This window comes from Rutilus rutilus, assembly GCF_951802725.1.
Source record: "Rutilus rutilus genome assembly, chromosome: 6".
NCBI classification, from domain to species: domain Eukaryota; kingdom Metazoa; phylum Chordata; class Actinopteri; order Cypriniformes; family Leuciscidae; genus Rutilus; species Rutilus rutilus.
In genome coordinates this window covers 11,990,338-12,011,703 of record NC_140214.1, presented here as the reverse complement: position 1 = coordinate 12,011,703, position 21,366 = coordinate 11,990,338, and the positions used below count along the sequence as shown (strand labels likewise).

The 21,366-nt window shown below is 39.4% G+C and overlaps 1 protein-coding gene across 3 annotated transcripts in view; it reads right to left on the bottom strand.

Moving 5' to 3' along the window:
* The window catches only part of LOC311292211 (single-stranded DNA-binding protein 2), a 66,925-nt gene that overhangs the window by 13,786 nt on the left and 31,773 nt on the right, over window positions 1-21,366 (bottom strand). For all 3 annotated transcript variants that reach the window (XM_084411809.1, XM_084411811.1, XM_084411810.1), the window contains exon 5: window positions 3,714-3,803. In XM_084411809.1, coding sequence (XP_084267935.1) covers window positions 3,714-3,803 — 90 coding nt within the window. The remainder of the gene's footprint in view (window positions 1-3,713; window positions 3,804-21,366) is intronic.

The window sequence follows — 21,366 nt, the reverse complement described above, 5'->3', positions numbered from 1 at the left end:
ATTTATTGGCATCTATGGTTCCACGAAGAACCTTTAACATCCATGGAATCTATCCATTGCTCAGAAGGTTCTTTATAGTGGAAAAAGGTTCTTTAGATTATTAAAATGTATAAAAAATTATTATTGGTTATTTTAAGAACTGCTCAATGAAAGGCTCTTTGGGGAACCCAAATTGGTTATTATATGGCATCGCTGGGGGAAAAAAACACTTTTGGAACCTTTATTTTTAAGTGTACACAAATTTTTCAATACAGTTTCACACTCACTTCTTCATAATTTCTATCCTTTCTCGATTGTTTGTGTGAATAAAAGGCCTGAAACATACAAGACGTGCGACAACATTTATCTGTGACCAATTAATGATACAAGCAGGTTTTATAAAAGTATGCATGAGGTAAGGAGTTTTTGAGCTGGATTTTGTAAGATTTGGTTTCTGATTTAGCTGTGACCCGTCTCTGACCTCCCTGGGAGAGTGGATCGCTGCAGGGTCTGGCATGAGAGCTGCTCTACTGACTGTCCCAGAAACCATGCGCTGATACAACAGGAATACATGAGCATATGTGTGTTTTCCCTGGCCACCTGCCTTTTTCAGAGTGGGTCTGAGGGAAGGATTAGAGGGGTCTAGGGATGCTCAAGGCCTCTTTAACTCGTAGTAGCGCTGAGGTCACGACTGTTCATTACACCTCATCACACACAGCAGTGATAGCGCTCGCTCTTGCCGCTCAATGCCTCTGCCTTTCTCTGCTAAACAATCTTGATCCTTGAGTAACACCCGTTCACTTTCTCTTCCTCTCCACCTGACTTCCTAAATAATAAAAGCAGGGGTGTGCAGTATATCTGTGATCACACAGGCAAATATCTGCATTTTTTCAATTAGCACTTCACAGTAAGGTTTCATTAGTTGACATTAGTTAACTACATTAGTTAACTAACTAATAATAAACTGCACTTCTACAGCATTTATTAATCTTTGTTAATGTTAATTTCAACATTTACTAATACATTATTTGTTAACACTAAATGCACTGTGAACTAACAGGAACAAACAATGAACAGTTAAACAAATACAGTAACAAATGAATTGCTCATGGTTAGTTCATGTTAGTTAATACATTAACTAATGTTAACAAATGAAACCTTATTGTAAAGTGTAACTATATTATCTTAATTTAAAATAATGATTCAGGTATGATTCAGGTCAGTTTACAATGTATTCCAATACACTCTATGGTACATAACTAAAAAAACATGATGGTAAATGCCCCAACAACAACAAAAATTCACTGTAGTACCCTGGTACGTTTTGGTAAAAGTGATTTAAATTGTATATTATATTGGTTTGATGCTTAAATTGACCTGAAACATATAAAATCCTAGTTTGTAGCAGTATTTTTATTTAATCAACACATACCACAGTAAAGATAATAATCTCTGCTATTGTACCGGTTATCTGCCATTACAAAAAAAAATCTCTAGTATAAACTAAAATGTATATATTGTGCATCACTAGTAAACAGATGAATGAACCCAAACCCACACATTCCTGTTCTCTCAATGATGCTTTAGAAACAGATCTCAGGAGCAGCACACACACACACACACACACACACACACACACACACACACGAGAACACCTCACACCTCTTCTCTCACTCCCTCAGCGCTGATCTGATATAAATAGCACTCCTCTGCTTCACCAAAAACCTCCTCCACACCTCTCCGTTCCCTCCTTTTCCTCAAACCTTTCCCCTATATAGCTCTCCCAACCCTCCCAATACAGCGGAGATTCCAGACAGCGGTGGAAAGCGTCTCCTCCCTCGACTCGGTCTTATCACTAACACTGCCAAATGCCAGGCCTGTCCATCACTGAACAAACGCTCCACCACCCCCGCTGCATTATGGGAAGGTCTGTGGATGTGTACAAGCATGTTTGATTATGAGGATATGTGTGTCCGTGCTTGTATGCGTGTTGTTATGCGAACTCAATGTTTCATGCAAACAGATGGGAATAAACAGGAAAAAAAGCTCTTTGACAAAATATATCCACATCTCCACTTCAGGACAAGTAGATGAAATTTGTATGCAAGTTAATAGGATTTTCAGTATTTCATAACTAGCACCACCATTACTAGTGCTCCCACCGAGAATTAGGGATTTGAACAAACCACTAACTATTCTGGATGCACCGATATTTAAATACTGGTTATTACAAATAAGTCACTAAATATTTTCATCTTATGGCCTATAACTGACAAATGGGCAATGTTAAAATTCTATACAAATATACAAAATATTTTGACATAATTTTTGCGAATAAAACAAAAAAAATGTAAAATGCTACAGGTGAATGAAAATAGATATCTATTTTGAGATTTGCTAAAGATTACATTTAAGTGTTATTAAATTATTAGTGTTTTTAAAGATTAACATTAGGTGAACATTTAGGTGATGCCAAATGTAATCTAAAATGTAAAAATAAAGGAAATGAGCAAGCATAATTAAATTTCCAAAATCTTGTGGAATCTGTAATTGTTTTATTGTTTCAATAAAAGTGTATTTAAAAAAAAATAAAAAAAATAATTATATACAAAATCAGCCAATCAATTAAATATTAATAATGATATAAAACACTTTATTATTGGCCGATAACATGGTACCAATATATCATGCATCCCCAGTAACATTTCTGCACTGTTTCTGTTTGTACTGCAGACACGAATGCTAACTCAAATCGAGTGGCTTTTCTTCAGGTGGACGATAAAACGGGCAGATCAGAGCAAATAATCAGAGAATGAAGGAGGGAATATATCTAGAAAACATAATATCATAAAGACTTGGGTTTTGTTGACCTGTACCAGCAAGTAACCACCTAGCAACTGTTAATACACTCAGAACCCCTTAGCAACTGCAAAGAAACACCATAGCATCATGGCAGCAATGTTTCATAGACGAAAGAGCCGTTTTTCTTAGATGAACACCTCTCACACTTTCTTCAGAACAAGAAAAAAAAAAAAAGCGACATCGCGTCTAACACCTTCATGAACACAACACGGCCTGCAGAATGGAATGAATAAAGCTGCGAGCAGATGGATGGAGGGATGATGATGAAGAAAGAGAAGGAAAGATCTTAGCAGGGAAGAAAGAAACATCAAAATTTGTTAAAGAGGAGAAACTCATTCAGAAGCACATGAAAAGTGGACATCCCATTCAGTCTCTCTCTCACACTCACAGTTAAATATGTTTTGTAATACAGTTGATTGATCATCAGTCAGCAACTGTTCCCATCGATTCATTATGGGAGCCGTATTACAGAAACATCCTAACTCCAGATCTTATCCGTTCAGTAACCATGGCGATTTCCATTTGGGATCTGAAAGACTTGAGATAGGAAGAGTAATACAGCTCCAGAAATGAAACTACAGCTATTTCCACTAACATTTAGTGCTCTGAACCTCCGTCTTACCATTGGATGGTAGAGGACTTTTTTTTCCAGAGTGGAAAAAGGCAAAGTTGGGAATGATCTCATTCTGATAGCAGAGCTCCAGGCTGCTGTCAAGCCGCCCACAGCCACAGACAGACCCACCAGCAGCCCACGCGCACAGACAGAGAAAGAATGAAGGAATGAATGAATGGATGGATGAATGGAGCGCAGGCGTGACAGGGTGATGAATGGAAAAGTAGGCAAGGAAGAGAATGAAACCAGCTGTGCTTACCTGAAAGAAACCAGGGGGCATGGGTCCGCCTGGCATGCCGTCGTTGGGGGGCATGTTGCCCATTACGGGGCTGGGGGCTGCTGCTGCACTCTGGGAAACAGAGAGAGGGAACAAGTTAGTATAGAGATATAGAATTAGTCAACCCTGATGCAATACTGATATTACACTACTACTTTTACTTTGATTGATGCTGATATCTGGGTAATTCGTGTTATGGAAAGTGCTGCACGATTCTGGATAAATTGAGAATCACGCTTTTTTTTTATTTTATTTTTTAATAGAGATCGCAATTTCTTCCACGATTCTGAAAAGACAAGCGACAACTAAACAAAATAACTAGAGGTAATGTAATGTTAATTGCTGCAGTCTATTTAAAATGTTTAATTAATTGTAATGATTTTGAATGTATGATTCAATGACTCACTCATAAATACTTCACTTATTTCATTAATGGGTGAATCAGCGTTTTTGAACGAATCTCTTGAATTAATGAATGATTCAGTGACATACATTTTTAAGTCACTTGTCGCCACCAACTGGTGTAACACTGTAACTGATACAATCATTATTTGAAGCACAAAGTTACTTTCAGAAGGATTTGCTCTATTTTGATCACTTTCGTAGACATCAGTGTTTATCTCGGTTCTTCTGTGATAATATGAATATTTCTAACACAGAAACAACAATACTGTGTGGTTAAAAAGGACTGTTTGTGAAGCTGTTTCGTACCTATCCATGACAGCTGCTCTCTCGGGCTAAGCGGCAATGCGAGCGCAGATTTGAATGTTCATCCACTTTTTGTCAAAGTTTTAATAGACACAGGCAAATCGTTGTAATTTAGGAATGACATCGCCTGGGTGCTTGAATCGAGATGGCGGTCTTTACATGATCAATCATGCAGCTCTAACATGTCCCTGTCAAGTCTTTATATATTGGTTAAAAATATTAAATGCACAATTTATAAAGATGAAAATCATTCAAGTTACTTAATCTTCTTTTAGATTCTACCATTCTTTTATGGTAGGAGAAGAAATTAAATGTTTCTTTGGCCATCTCGAGCTATAACTGTCTTACCCAAACGAAAGCTTTAACACCATGTTAAGCAGACAAAATACAACACGGACCACAAACAAACATTATAGGCCAAATTTGCTATGTTGGAGTTTGTCTAATTACCGCAAACAAAGCTTTTAGCTGTACAACCTCACTACACGGCTCTTAAACAGAGCATAATGTAAGTATCAGTGTGTAGTTAATACACAAGTAAGATCACTCTCGGTAAACCTGCACATTCAACGCGGAGTGTGTTGTTAACACGAGACGTTAATTTGCATCAGAAAAACGCCTGCACTACAGCACAGCTCTTGTGTATCTGTGTACATACTTCCCCTTGTAAAGGGGGCATAAAACAAGCAAACAGAGCGAGAGGAGCCTCAAGTGGAATCTCCTGAGCTAGTGGAACACTTAGAGACTGGGGCCCCTTTCCTCCGCTGGCCCCGTTCCCTCTCTCTCTCAAACCTCTTTAACAGTCTGCTGCTGCTGGGGGCTTGTGTGTTTGCCAGTCTGCCCTGTTCTACCAGAGAGAGAGAGAGCGAGAGAGAGAGAGAGAGAGAGAGAGAGAGAGAGAGAGAGAGAGAGAGAGAGAGAGAGAGAGAGAGAGAGAGAGAGAGAGAGAGAGAGAGAGAGAGAGAGAGAGAGAGAGAGAGAGAGAGAGAGAGAGAGAGAGGGGAGGATAGGAGACGAGGCACATTGTGTGCGTCTGTGTATGTGTGAGTGAAAACGAGAGAAAAAGAGACTAAACAAGGAGTGAAAGGGGGAAGATAAAGGAGAAAGTAGGAAAAGAGAAAGAGAGGGAGGATTAAAGAGCAAGAGCTGGCAGTCGGCTCACACACTCCCTCCCCCTGCTGTAACTCAAACCTCTCTACAGTCGTCGTACAAACAGCCACGCCACCCCTGACCTCACACACATACACATACACATACACATACACAAACTCACACAGCCTCTCTCTCATACACGCAGAAACCTTGGGGTCAGTGGGCGGAGCTTATTGAGCATGACTCCTCCTATATACTCCAAAAACACACACACACTAGGGCTCGATGATATATTAAATTCTCATGATATAACATTAGGCAACATTGTGATGACTTTATTGTGCTTTTTACTAGTCAATTAAGTTTTCCTAGACTTCTTTCACCATTCCTCCTTGTCGTGCATCTCGCGCAAATATGACATTGCCAAGACTGTGATGATGTCACATACCATAAACTTAAGTAGCAAAAAAAGTTGGTGAGTTCGATTCATTTTTATGAAGCATTTCAAATAAATTTAAATGAATTGATTCCAAATTATGATTCAATCATTAAATGTTTGAGTGCAGTGCACATGTCCCTGAAATATATTCAATATTTTAAAAAATTATGCTGCTGGCGACATAAAATGAAGTTAAATTAAAATCATGATGATTTTAAAATGCTTTTTATTAGGCCATTAAGTTTTATAAAGAACGTGTCATTAGTTTCACAATTCTTTCTTGTCTTGTTTCTCACAAGCATGACAGCATTCATTTAAACTGCAGTAGAAAAAGAGCCATTAGATTTGGCAAGATTGATTCATTTCTGTGAATTAGCTCAAACTGTCCCTTTCAATGATTTAATTAAAAACCGAATGAAGTAATTCCCTCATTTGTTTGTATCAACACTCAAATATGTTAAAGTCGGCATGAAAGGAAAATTCACTTATTTCCTAAATGAATGTTATTGATCTTATTGTGAACAAATCATCCATGCATAAGTTTAATTTCTTACAATATTTGTTAACCTTGACATTTTTTATCAAAATATCATAACTTCATCTTCCGGTGAAGATTTAAACGCTTAAACCCATTTAGTCCACGCAGAAGTAAATAGTTAACAGAAAGTGTCACTTTTCATGTAACAAAATGCCATAATATAAATATAAAATATAAAACATTTTAATTAATATGGAAATGATTAAATATTCTTCCTTGTGCTTTATTTCTAAAATAAAAAATAAAAAAACAGTATGGGTAACAAGTCTTGATTATTTTTTTAACTGTATTTTACTTCTTGCAATAAAAATTTCAAACCAACTTGGTAACAATAAATACATAAAAAAAATAAAAAAATCGAAATTTGAAGAAAAAAGTTTGAAATATATCAAGATATAATCTTCCTAGCTATATCATCCAGCCCAAATCTACGCAAACCAGGGCTCTGAACCGGTTCAAGGAACGAAAACTGGAAACGAACAGGAACAGGGACATAAAAAACGAAAACGATATCAAGTTTAATCGTTCTGAACAAAAATGCTTATTTGAAATTACCATTAACAGGTTAATAACATTACTTTATCGTTCGGTTTAATATTTTAATTTGGCAGTGAACCAATTATGAATTCTATGCAAATGTGACATTGAGGCATCCAACGTGAGTGACATGCCCAGTTGCCAAGTCATCATAGGTAAGTCGCAATAGCAATGTTGGATCTCAGGAGTTTTTTCGAGGAGATGTCACCAATCATTAAAGTCCCCGTGAACCGGTAGTTGCAAACGACTTTTCTCCAGTGTGAACAGAGGGCAGGGTTTTACTTTAGCGCACCTCCTCTCCATCTCTCGCTCACAGCAGACTAACAGTTGGAGGGGAGTGGTTAAGCATTTTCAGCCCAAGCCGTCAAACTGACGTCATCAGAGAAGGAACGCCATTCCAGACCAGAAGTAACTTTTCAGATTTTGATAAAAAATTACCACGACAAACAATGTTTTTCACCACAAGACTAAAATGTGCTAACAAAGTAAATAGGGTCAATTCTGATTTCATGACAACTTTAAAGAATTGCATTTAAAAGTGTTTTGAAACCAGCGAAAATTGCAGGTTAGTATAGAACTGCTACTACTGAGCAAATAAAATAAAAATAACTTTAAAAATTAAACAAGTTAGTATTGTGGCTTTATTATGGTAAATTGTCATTATTAACAATTTACCAAACTCAAGCTCAAATGGAGTTAAGAGGTTTTTCACCAGCCAATGTCGAAAATTTGTGTTTTGTCAGTCATTAGAACCGCATCTGAGGCAGCAAGTGCATCACATTACAACTTACTGGTAACAAAGTTTATTGTAGATATGTGGGCGCTTTGTTTTTCCTGTCGTTTAAAACATTTGGCCAAAATCGTATATATTGTTACCTTATTAAAATTCTTATTATAAAGACGAAGCCTTATTATATTGGCTACGACTAGACGGCAAATACAACTCTTCTCCACTCTTCTAATTCATAAAACATTAGCCTTTACAAACATCTCGTTTTTTAATAAAGAAAACGCAGTTCTTTATTTACCCTTGCACTACAAACAAGCAGAGACGGTCTCCAAAATGTGTTCAGAACTTCATTCACGTCTGAGGCGGTTGGAGCTACTATACGAGGTTTTGCCAACAGTTTGATGATTCATTGGCCTTTACAAGGTTTATCTAAGCTCTTGTATAAAGTATAAGGCAAAAAGGTAAAAAGAAATTGTGTTATTAACCGGTATTTTTTCAAATCAAACCGTTTTCGGAACGGTAATGTTTCAGAAGGAATTTTGAACAGAACAGAAACGTTAAAATACTGATTCTGCTCGGAGTGAACAGATTGATCCCCCTCCCCTGGTTTTTAAGCCCTGACGCAAACACACTCATGAGGCAGGAAGAAGGACTGAGATTGAGTTTGCTCAACCCTGTAAACACACACACACACACACACACACACACATTGTGATACTGGCGGCTGGTACCGATCCAATACTCAAGGGAGGTGAGTGTCTGTGAACAGGGTCTGGTTCCCTGTTTCGCCTGAGATCTGTGGCTCTTATAGAGCTGTTATACAGCATCACCCCCTGTGCCATACACACACACACACACACGCGCCAACCCAACCAATCCCAGCTAACACAGCAGTGCAAGGGGGCGTGTGGTGAACCGTAACCCGGGGCGACCAGAGAGTATTATCGCTCGGGCTCCAGCTCTTTTACGAGGAGAGAGAGAGACTGCGGTGGCTAGATATGGCTTCACACACACATGCACACGCTTAAACACACACAAAGCACTGTGTATACTGCGGACAGAGGGGAGGGACACCAGAACTGCAGTGTGTGTGTGTGTGTGGGTGTGTGTGTGTGTGTGTGTGTGTGTGTGTGTGTGTGTGTGTGTGTGTGTGTGTGTGTGTGTGTGTGTGTGAGAGAGAGAAAACCTAGTCCTGCGAGTAAGATTCGGCTCTGTTCAGGTGCATAAAGAGAGAGTGAGGAAGAGGGGGAGAAAGAGGCCTCCTTCGTCTTGTTGCCATGACAACTCCGACCTCAGCTCTCCCTCTACAGTGCCATTAAAACCCTCAGGCCGTCAATCATCCGCCAGTAGGGAGAGCGTGTGCATGTGTATGTGTGTGTGTATGCATGTGAGAAGGGAGGGACCAAGCTTTTCAGCGCTCGTCTCGTTGCTCACTGATTACTGCCATCATCTCATCAACCCATTAAACAGCAGCTCATTTCGGTATACACACCTCTACACCAGCCACTAAATAACAGTACTCGTGTAAACATAAACATACACAACACACGCTCTCTCGGGTATTACGCTTCAGCACAGTACTCAATACCCGCTGCACAAGTAAACAAACACTCGAGCATGCTCGCATAAACACTTGGGGTTTACATCTCAACACCAGTTGCAAAACTAATATTCGACACCCAGTTCACAGAGCTTGAGAAAATAGACACACGTGGCTCATACTAAAAAGTACTGTGAGTGTACACAGTATGCCAAGAGTATCAGAATGAAATTGTGTGACTACCATATTCATATAACTTACCTTAGCATGGTGAGGATATTTGCATATTTTTAAACAAGGTTGAGTAGAAAGATATATATATCTACTCAACCTTGTTTAAAAATATGCAAATAGTTTATAGTTTTACTTTCTCACAATCTTGCTCGGAATGGTGGCTCCATGTTCTTTCCCCCAAAATGTTCATATGAGAACTTTAAATATTCATTTTGGACATACAGTATAGTGAGGTAAAATACTGCAATAGTTTAAGGTGGCATGTAAATAGGGTGGGGATATATATATTTTAAATAATTAGCATGATGGTACTGTCCAGAAATGATGTTCTGTCATGACAACTCTCTGAGTAATTGGCATGGTAATGGGTATGACAATGTTGGATGTTTGGTCTTGGCGGAATAGATCTGCTATGCTGCTGCTTTTATTTATTTTTTTATTTTTTATTTGCTGTACAATATAGCGTACATGAATTACCCGTAGCAGATCTATACAGGTGGAGCTGGGGAAGGTGGAGGGTTTCTGAAAACGCGCTGCACTGCTAAGGCAAATGCTACCCAAGTATTTGAAGTTTGAGCAGAGAGCTGGCTACTGATATGGCAGGAACCAATCAGCTGCGCCTAATAGATAACAATGTGATTATGAACAGGTGAGTAAAAGGATCTATCAGCCTGCACCATCTAGAGTTTCATGCCAGAACTTTGTATTTGTTATTTTCAACAACACAAAAAAAAGGTAGTATCAGGTTTTTGTTTTGTTTTGTTTTTTGACCACTATGCTTTATTTATTTAATTTATTTGGTCTCATTTTTTGGGGTATTGTTTCTTTGCAAAACAGTTCCTATACACCACACTGCCACTCACAAACATACAGCTCAAGAAAATATGTTTCATAAAAACATCACCAAGGCTGCTTCTCTCATTCATTTGCATTTCAAGCTGAACTTCAGTCAATTAAACCTTTAAATATATAAATGTTATCGGGCCGAGTAGCGGGACCTGTGGCATCCCTGAATGCCTGGCTGCTGTAAATAGTCTCTTCTTTGAGGAAAGACCTTCAAGCAGCTGTGCAAGTTATTAAAAATGATTCAGCAGGCAAAGTGGGAGGCGAGAATCAGACCCTTCAGCTCAGTCCAGCATTCTTAACCTTTGCATATCTCCTCCTCTCCAACTCTCTCCTGATGGCATTCTCTCTGGTGGCTTCCATATCCTTGCTTTCCTCTCATTCGCGTTTCTCTCCACCCTCTCGCCCTGTTCCCATCTCTCTTGTACTCTTCTGTGCAGCTGGAGTTGAGTCTATAAAGATTAGCTGGAAAGACCTGCATGCATAATCAAGCTGAGGACAGGACAGATGTGTCGTTAACTGAATGGGAGATGTGCATGTGTAAGAAGCTGTGAAGGAAAGTGAAGTGAAAGTCGGTCGTGAGGTGAGGCTAGTCCACTAACTAAAGCAACTCCAAGCACAGAGGTACCAGAACCTCAACATCTGTCCTATGTATCTGAACTTTATGGGCCTAAACCCAGTTTCTATAGGTTGTCTGTGCTAAAGAACAGCTTCCATCCTAAAATGTAGCCTGTTTAATGTTTGTTTTATGCTAGAAGTCATATGTGTAGAGCTATGGCAAGAAGAAAAATATATACGAATATAAGAGGATGGGTGAAATTAATGAAAGGCACTAAACAGAATTAATTGGTTTGAAATAACAGTAGAGAATGAACCTTATCAAATTTTGTAATTTTAGCTTTTTTACCAACAACAACTAGCCATCAAATTCCCATAGCTTTCGGGTGTCCTTTGAAATATCTTAAAGCTAAGAGAGACATCATTCTCATTCACTTTTACTTTCGTCAATACAAATACAATCCTCATCCTTTATTGGATGGAAGCACATGCATCCCATACTGACAATCTTCTTCAAAACAGTTGCTAACATGTTACTTTAAAATGTGATATTGAACTAGTGTTAGCAGGTTAACCAAAGCTGAAGCCAAAGCACGTCCATCAGGGCATTATGTTCAGGCCTGGTAACGGTTTTAACGCAAACACACCAATGTCCCCGAGCATGTCCGTTCACATGAGCCTCACATGCCAGTGATCACTGACCCACTCGCTATCACCTTCCACAGATAAGACACAGAGATAAACACCTGTATGGGAAAACACACAGCAGATTCCATCTCAGCAAACTTAACTCAGGCACTGTGAACTACTACTAATGAGGCTAACATGCTGAAGTACTCTAACAGAACAAGAGAGAGAGAGAGAGAGAGGTGAAAGCCAGGCCTTGTAGCCTTTCATTAGGCCGGTGACAGCCCCACAGGGAGAATACTATGTCACAGACCTCTGTGAAACAAAAGAAATGAGGGGACAGAAACGGCTGCCAAGACCACACTGCTAATTGGAGATAATTAATGCCATTAATTAGGCACTGAGAGGGAGGGAGGCAGTTATGCAGAAGAGAAACAGGAGAGGGACGGTGAACAGTACCGGGAGAGCACAGAGTTTCTGGTTTGCGCTCACAGTGTCCAATTCCTCTGTGACCCGGGTAAGAGGGGGTAGATGGCACCTCAGAGCGCACCTTTTGGCCCACGGAAAATCCGCAATGCAAAATAAGGCAGTGCACTTTTAAACTCATAGTCGCGGGGAGAGTTACAGGCAATGGCCCAGCTAAAAGATACAAGGCAGGACTGATAAAAGGTATATTATGTACAGTACACTGGTTGCTCCCTCAGTCCACATACATTCCAGTGAACACGAGTTTATGTAAGTGATAATCCTCCGTTTTGCGTCGAGTGGTTCTATGCCTCCACGTTGTGCATTAAAATCGTTTAATGCACACTGCACAACGTGGATTATCCCGCTGGTATTATCCCGCTGGTACCATGGTACTTATACCATGGTCATCTGCCAGCATTGACAACTTAAAGCTGTTATATATATTGACCGGAAGGGTAAAAATGACGGTTATTTTCGTCAGTTACGGCTCATTAGATCTAGAAATCTGCCCGCCTTTAAATCAGACACATAGATAAAGTAGTGTGTAAGATTACATTTACTTTAATTAATTAACTATAGCATTTAATTGAATTAATTACAGAGAGAGAGAGAGAGAGAGAGAGAGAGAGAGAGAGAGAGAGAGAGAGAGAGAGAGAGAGAGAGAGAGAGAGAGAGAGGTGTGAATTACCTGCATCTGTGCAGTGTGTCTGTGAAGTTTAATCACTTCAAGAGCAGCAACGTTACCCCCCTCTTTGCTGAGAAATATAATGTAGCGATTCAGTATTTATTGATAAAAGTCACAGGGCAGTGTTAAGTTTCTGTGTGTGCACAGCACTATCTTCGAGCCCTGTGTGACGTAAAGTATGTGTATGTGTGCTTCAATGAAAACAGAACATTAATATAGAACGGTAATTGAACTGACTTGGAAATTCCTGTGCATTAAATGGTTTTATAGCACACCTTTCCAGCCAATCAGAATTGAGTATTCAGACAGACCATGGTATAAACATTTAAACCATATAATGTGAATTCCACCAACTGACACAGGTGTGACAAGGTGTTTTAATGTTTTTGAAAGAAGTCTTATGATTTGCAATATATAGAAAAATCATGAACCATTATTTAAAATAACTATTAATAACTTTTATAAATAAGAGCCAAGCCGTATATAAATTTACCATAGCGATATTGGATTTGTGTATTTTGTTGTGTAATAGATCTGCTCATGCAATTTAGGGTAATATACAACAGTACTAAAAAAACTACTCAACCGCTCAAATCTTTACTTGACTAAATGAAAAACCTGAAAAAATATCTAATTAACTGAGAAATACTTGAAGGCTACACGTCACAGTTTTGATTGAATCTTTTAATATTTATATTAATATTTAACTTTCATAATGAAATAATGTTTTCAGTCAAATCATTTAATTTTTACAGGTATTTGAATTGACTACTGAAATTTTGGTATAGTGACACCCTATGCCATTCTAAACCAAGGTATGAGTCTATTACTGAGGCAGAGGGACAGAAAGAAAAAAATATGCTCATAAAACCAACACGTTGGAATGAGCCAGCTAAACTCAGTTGTGTCACCTAATTTCTAGCAACTCTCTCCAAACCCTGCACATTAGCACACTCCTTCCTTACATACTGACCTGAGCCCAAACGTGCAACAAATCCTCCTCATGCTTTTGAAGTGAGCCACTATTGTAAATGAACATGGGTGAACACTGTGGGCCTTTGGGATACGACGTCACTTCGTTGTGGAATGCTTGGGCTAAAATGCAGAACGACTTTAACTCCGATAACAAATGACATTTCAGCGGAAAGATTGATTATATATGGGAGCAGGATTAAAACTCAGTCTTCTCACTCATTTGCTTCTTAATAAAAGGAGTTTGGTTGTGGTAAAAGTTACTAACTATACCATTTAATTATACAAAACGGTTTGTCACTACAAGAAACTTCTCAACTAAGCAGACAGGCTAAACAAGTTGTAGGAGAGATCAAGAAGACCTCTGATAGGTCAACGGGACCCTCTTTAATAGGTTCACGATCTAGCAAAGTCAACAACCAAACAAAAATAAACTACTTTTTTGGCTCTCCATGAGATCTCAATCACCACTGATATAGTTGGGCGATATTAGCGGTCAGCTGGTAGAGATTTTGCTACACTAGCAAGTCTTCCTTGAACTTTAAATGACCTCTCTATGACCAAAATAATTTGGACAAGCGCGGTTTGAGTGACCGGTTTTGGTGTGGAACCTCCTGTGTGCTCCGAACAAGCTCTCTAGTAATGTCCTCAGCAGGGCGCAAGCACACAGGTCAGATAAACAACCGGTCACAACATCTCTTAATCCAGAGTAAAGCCGGAGCTCACCCCGTAAAGAGTGCAAGAGCTCAGAGGATGGGCTGACAGGGCAGCGGACACAAACATCTCAAGCCTTACTGATCATTCTGGTGGTCTATGAAACTGCCTGCATGTAATACAGTGCTAATAGCAACAGGGGGCGCTCTGTGCAGCAAATACACTTCCCTGCCTTATATGAGATTTCAATTTCATGTTGTATGGTTTATGTGTAAATAAATGACTTGACATAATCCAATTATGTTGCTAAATAAATAATTAATTATGAGTTCATCCAACAAGTTCTCATCATTTACTCATCCCCATGTCTTTCAAACCTGTATGGCTTTCTTCTGTGGAACCCAAAAGAATATATTTTGAAAAGTCTTTTTTTATTATTATTATTATTATTTGTTCATAGAGTTGTTTTGGACCCCATTGACTTTCACTGTATAGACCATTTATATATTGTGTTTCACAGAGGAAAAAAAAGCCATACATGTTTGGAACAACATGAGGGCGAGTAAATGATGTCCAGTCTTCATTTTTGGGTGTGCAATCCCATCATTTCTTCAGCAAAATTCTAGCACTAATACTTTAAGAACAACCGCCTGGCATTTAAATCTTCTTTGGCCCTGATCAGATACTGCAGATAAAGAGCGTGGAGTCGAATAAAGTTGTCAGGGCTTCCTCTCGGCAGCTGGCAGACTGCGAACAGGCACTTGCATGTCATTGGGGCAACCTGCACCAGCATCTCCATGAATAAATAACAACACACCTCAAAATATCCCTGCAGGCCATGCCAAACACCACAGCACATACAGCTTTATCACTCCCTCAATGTCATGGAATTTCATCCCTCACTCGCTCACTCTCCTCCGTTGTGTTGGTGCGTGCGAGACAGCGTTACACAACGAGAGGCAAAAGTGTGTGTGTTGTAGGGTGTGTTAGGCATTAACTATACATTTACAGTGATCTTTGTTTTCCTTCAGATGTTTAACCCCTCCCCTCCCATCAATGCTCCTTTTCCATCCAACTTCTGGATCTGATTTGGAAAAGCTCACGCATGCACACATGGAGAATGTTTAAAAGAACTTCCATGTCATTTGTAATCATGTCTACGCTGACATACTGCTGTTAGAGAGTATGATTGCTAGATGCCCAAAGCTACAAATCATTTTAACAGCATATTTACAACACAACATACAAAAAACATTTCCCATTTTGTGAAACATCTAAATGGCATTATAAAGGCATGTTCTTGAGAATCATCGTGGAAAACCAGTAGCCTCGAAGTATACCGGGGAACTTTGCCTTTCTAAATTTGATCATTTAGTTACTGCTACAACACCACGGTTACAGTTTTTTCACCTGTAAAATCATAATAAATTTGTATGAGATCTTTAGGATTCTTTTGTTGATTTTGATATTTTGTTAGTTGTTTTTAAATTTCAGTGCCGACTAATGGAGATCGGCCAAAATTGTTTCTTAACGGTTATTTAAGTGATCTCATCAGAAATTATTATTAATTGTTTTATACTTTTGACATATATGCACATTATGAATATTTTACATAATAATAATAATAACAACAACATCAAAACAGACCCCAAAAGTAGAAAAGTGTTAATATAATAAAAAATAGATGTTATATGTTTTTATATTATGTTATATGATGTTATGTTACATGTTCAGACATATTTTCCACAAAAATCAGCACTGTTTTCAAGATTGATAATAAGAAATGTTTCTTGAGCAGCAAATTAGAATAATTTCTGAAGGATCATGTTTAAATTGTAATAATATATTTTTTGATTAAATAAATGCATCCTTGGTGAGCACAGGAGACTTTTAAACAGTATTATATTATATTATAAAAAATAAAAATAAAAGATTAATAATCTATCTCTCCCAAGTTTAAGTCATAATAGTAACAAATACATTTAGCAGAAACAATGGTTACATGGTATATTTTTCAAAGCGTTGTGGAGACTTAAAAATAATAAAACACAATATAATACGAACAATGACAGTGCAAACCTCCAGGCAACAGACTGACCTAGAACCAGAGACTTTAAGACCCTGGGGAGAGTCGTACCCCCTAAAACGAGCTCACACACACACACACACACACACACACACACACCTAAGAAAATTCCAAGCTCTCCCTCCCCCTTCCTCCTCTATGCTAATTCTGTGAGTGAACGCACAGGCCGCCGAGTCCCAAGAGAAGGAATAGTGTTGCTTGCTTCTACCCTTCCCTCTTGTACTCCCTCTATGGTTTCTCCCTCCCCCCTTTTGAACACCCCCCCCTTTTGCCAAGAGGGGATGGGTGTCAGCAGCTTGCAGAAGCTGTTGCCATGGAGACGGGTCCTGTCTGCTCTCCGTCCCCCAGGCATCCCAGATCAAGAAGGCAGAGGGGGGAAATAGAAGGATAAAAGAGTGAGAAAAATAGAAAGAGTGTGAGTGAGAGGGAAAGAAGAAACAGTGCAACAGAGAAAACTATATTGGTATGGCCGATATTTGGCTAATTTGAGCTTATAGACTTTGTCTGAAACCAGTGTCCGCTTGGCCAATTAACTGTTACTCCTGACTTGGTCAATGCATAATATATGTGTGTGTGTGTGTGTGTGTGTGTGTGTGTGTGTGTGTGTGTGTGTGTGTGTGTGTGTGTGTGTGTGTGTGTGTGTGTGTGTGTGTGTGTGTGTGTGTGTGAACAAAATAAGTATGTGATCAAATTGTGTTAATGCAATTATAACGCTAATAGTGTGTGTGTGTTCAAATAAAATAAGTTTGTGATCAAATTGTGATAATGCAATGATAACGCTACCAATTATCACACAAAAAAACTCAGTAGGATGATCATCATCACCCTTACAAGGTTTATTTTCAGATAATGATCTGCTGACTGAACATTACCCTTCTTATATCACACCTACTTATCAACTAAATAAATAAATAAAAGGACATTAAATATTAATATTGAGCTTTTATTGTCTAAGAATAAAAAGACTGTAGAGTGATACAAGAGACTAGCATAGCCATTTAGTAAATCGGCTGGTCAATTAGCGTCAACCATTAGTGATAAAATCCTACTTTGCTATGGATGACGGATGAGAAATGAGACAGCAAAACATGTTAGTGAAGGAAGAGTGTCATCGTAAAAGTATCATCGGTTCTCCAATCCAGCAAGATCACATATCAAATGCTGTCATGCTGTCAAATGGCACTGTTTAATTGGCTTGCACCCCCATTATGCCTGTAAACTTGCTCCAGAAGTTTAACGCGTCTGTTTCCAGTAGCTAACAGAAGTCAGTCGCGAGAACAAAAGGGGGTTTCCTGCTCTGGCTTAAGGGGGCGATATGTCATAACATGACATGAGAGATGTCACTTTAAACTCTGAAACACACGGAATGAGAACAGAGGAGGAGGAGGAGGAGGAGGCGGTCTGGCCTGAGGTAAAATAACAGATGTCTTTGTCCGCTGACTCCAGACTATCATTTAGACTTCCATTACATAAACTGTGATACCTCAAACAGTCATTTGCGCCCCTCAGGTGTTCAGTGCTGAGGTAAAGCAGCTCTGCGAAGTCACTCCATTTGCCTTTCGCAAGTCTGAAGCAATAAATCCAGTGTGAATATGAAGTGAGCGCATTAATGGCTGATAATGCAGGGGCTGGGAGGTCTTGTGCGAGATAACGAATGCCTTTTGCCTGTGTATGGCCAGCTCATCTGTTCCGTAATTTAACCAATCAGAGCCACTGCTCCTCAGTCACCTTCTCTGTCACCATCAGAGGAGAAAGAGGGAGAGCGGGAGGGAGAGGGAGAGGGAGAGAGGGAGAGATGGAGAGGGAGAGAGAGAGAGAGAGAGAGAGAGAGAGAGAGAGAGAGAGAGAGAGAGAGAGAGAGAGAGAGAGAGAGGGAGAGGAGAGAGAGGGAGAGATGGAGAGGAGAGAGAGGAGAGAGAGAGAGAGAGAGAGAGAGAGAGAGAGAGAGAGAGAGAGAGAGAGGAGAGAGAGAGAGAGAGAGAGAGAGAGAGAGAGAGAGAGAGAGAGAGAAGGGGGGACAGCAAAAGGGAGAGAAAAATTCCCTCTGTGCCTTAGCCAGATTAAACTGGCTTTGTAATCCGCTTGGTTTTCACCCCCTCGTCCTCAGATCCGTGTGTGCGCGCGCGGAAAAGATAGGGAAAAAAACACTGCATAAGTCGAAGTGGGAGAGGGGGAGTGAGATTTCCGTTATAAACAAACCGCACGTGTTCCAGACACTCCAACATAAATATAAATGAGGAAAAAGATAAAAAAAGGAGGCTAGAGAGATTGTGTGTGGGGGGGGGAGGTTGGGATAGGGAGCACGGGAAGCATTGGGAAAAAAATAGTGTGAGTGTGTGGGCTCCTATCGTAACAGGAACGAGGCGGGATAACGCTGTTTGCACACACACTCTCTTTCTGTCAGTCTGATGGTGTTGATGACAGCAGGACTGAACGGAAGATGCCAGGAGGTGACTGCTTCACACTGCTGCCAGATAAAGAGAGAAGAACACATCACATCACACAGCTAGTGGGTGGAAGTATGCGTGTGTGTATACGATCAGCCCACACTCGCTGGTGGGGAAGACCAAACATGCAAACGTATGAAAGCGACGTATGTCACGACTGGCCAACGATGGATTTTTTTCATTTGCCCTTCGTTACTGCATCGCTGCTTTGGAGAAGACACGAATTAAGCATAAAATAATCAGATACTACCTCCAGTACATCTGTGCTTCATGTGGGTCTCTTTTCAGTCAACGATTAGTGTTAGTTATAGTTTGTTTAAGTCCCCTTAAAACTCATCTTTGATCACCAAAATGACATATTTAAAAGCCTGAAATAGCTTGAATGCAATCCACCCTTGCTTCATTTATTATACGTGAAAACCATGAATATGCTAATTAGCCCCGCCTCCACTCACTCACGCCAGCTCAGAGACCCACTCAGTCAACTTTACTGTAGTAAATGCTGCGCAATGGTATCGCTCTTTACAACGTCCGACACATAATTAACTAAACGTAAAAAAAAAAAAAAAAACTCCACAGAAGTTGCGAAATCACGCAGTCTGTGATGGACAGATCGTTAACGGCAGGAAATCCAAACATTCGCCTATCATTCATCGACCTCAAATATGGCTAATCACTTGAAACAAGTCCGCTCGCTCTAATGTTCATCTAGATAAATGTCCGCTACTATTAGACGTATAAGTCTTTGTGTGGAGAGCACGCTTACTGCATGACATACTGGCGCCGGCGCCATCACTTGCATTTAATTTAAAATACTCCGTCATTTTTGGTCATACAGATAAGAGTAATGCAAACTGTAAAGGGTCGACTTTTATTTCTGTAAACTTACAATAACAACAAAACGCTGTGCTTTTGTAAAATAATGAAAACAATCAGGATGCGTTTTCTGCCGTCTTGGTCTTAGTCACGTCACAGAGCCTCACAGACATGAGAAATAGATCTATAGAAAGCTTGAAATATCTACTTTTAAATAAACAAATTCAAATGGAAAAAAAATATTCTCAAATTATGTAATCGGGCATATAGGTAGCTAGGCGGGTCCAGTAGCTACTGCGGAGAGGATGAGTATCATGACTTAATCTCTGCAGCCAAAAACAGAAAACATTATCAATAAATTATTAAAATGTTTAGACAGTCTTCTTATGTTTTTTCACAACACACTCATAATCATTACATTTGCCGGTGTGCTGTGGCAAACTTTATGCGTGCGTTTGAGCGCTGATTAGGCTAGGTAATATATAGGCAATTAAATGCTTGTTATTATGATTTATGGCTTATTAATATAAACGCGGCTAAAAAAATTGTCGGCTAATCGCTTAAATAAACAACTACTAGTCGAACAGAAAAATCTTTAGTCGAGGCCGAGGGCAGCCCTACATAGCAAAACATACAGACACTGAGACCTCAAAATATTTCAATAAGAAATTGGCCTCCTGAACTTAAAACTGAAGAAACGGTTTACATTTTTTATGAATGAAACTAACTGAGAGCACAGTGCAAGCGTGTTTGTGTCAGGTTAAGTGCCTGTTCATCATGTTAGTGGTGACACTGTGGTGTTCCTGTGACCTCTCTGACACTCACCTGAAGCCTTGAGTAATTAACGATACGAAGACGAAAAATGGTTTTATTGGTCTTCTTTAAGTGACTATTCAACTCCACTGAACAGGGTTACAACCACAGTAGTCATGCAAGGCAGAGATTATTATAATAGTAAAACAGATGCTGAACTGGACAGGTGTTTTTTATTTTTTTTATTAGTAAGTTAGTTGACTAACATGACCCATCTCTTGTGTCACTATGCTAACAAGCATAGAAAATGTAATAAAACTGTTACCACTGTAACCATGTCATACTGTGACCTGTGTGTGCGAGGAAAAGAATTCCAGACAACAATGCCCTCGGATGACAGAGGACAGCTAAGAGCCGAGGACGGTGTAGAGCACTAAAAACAGCAGTATTTTTCACATTAACGTTGCCATGGACACCATGTCAAACGTGTGCATGCTGTACGTGCGGACATGGTTAGTTTGAGCCTGTCTTGATGTGCTAGATCTGTTTATACCAACACAAGAAAAGGCCACATTAAAAACAACTCCAGAGGTCGCACGATGACTAAGAACACATCTAAAAAAGCAAATTCCTTCCTCTCCGTCTTCACAGCGAAGACCACCCTCATTAATTCAGGGAGGTGAAGCTCACAGATATCAGTGAGCAGAACAGAAACGCATCCCTCCATAAATGTAATGACTTAAAAAAAAAAGAAATGGAAATAAATCTATTTTCTGAATAAAATGTTAATCTTGCAGCTTTTACAAAAGGAAATCCTTGGTCTAGTCATTACTGCATTATTCTCAGCCAAGTCTCAATGCTGATGAAATCATGAGGAACTAGACCAACTGTTTTAAATATCCTGGACC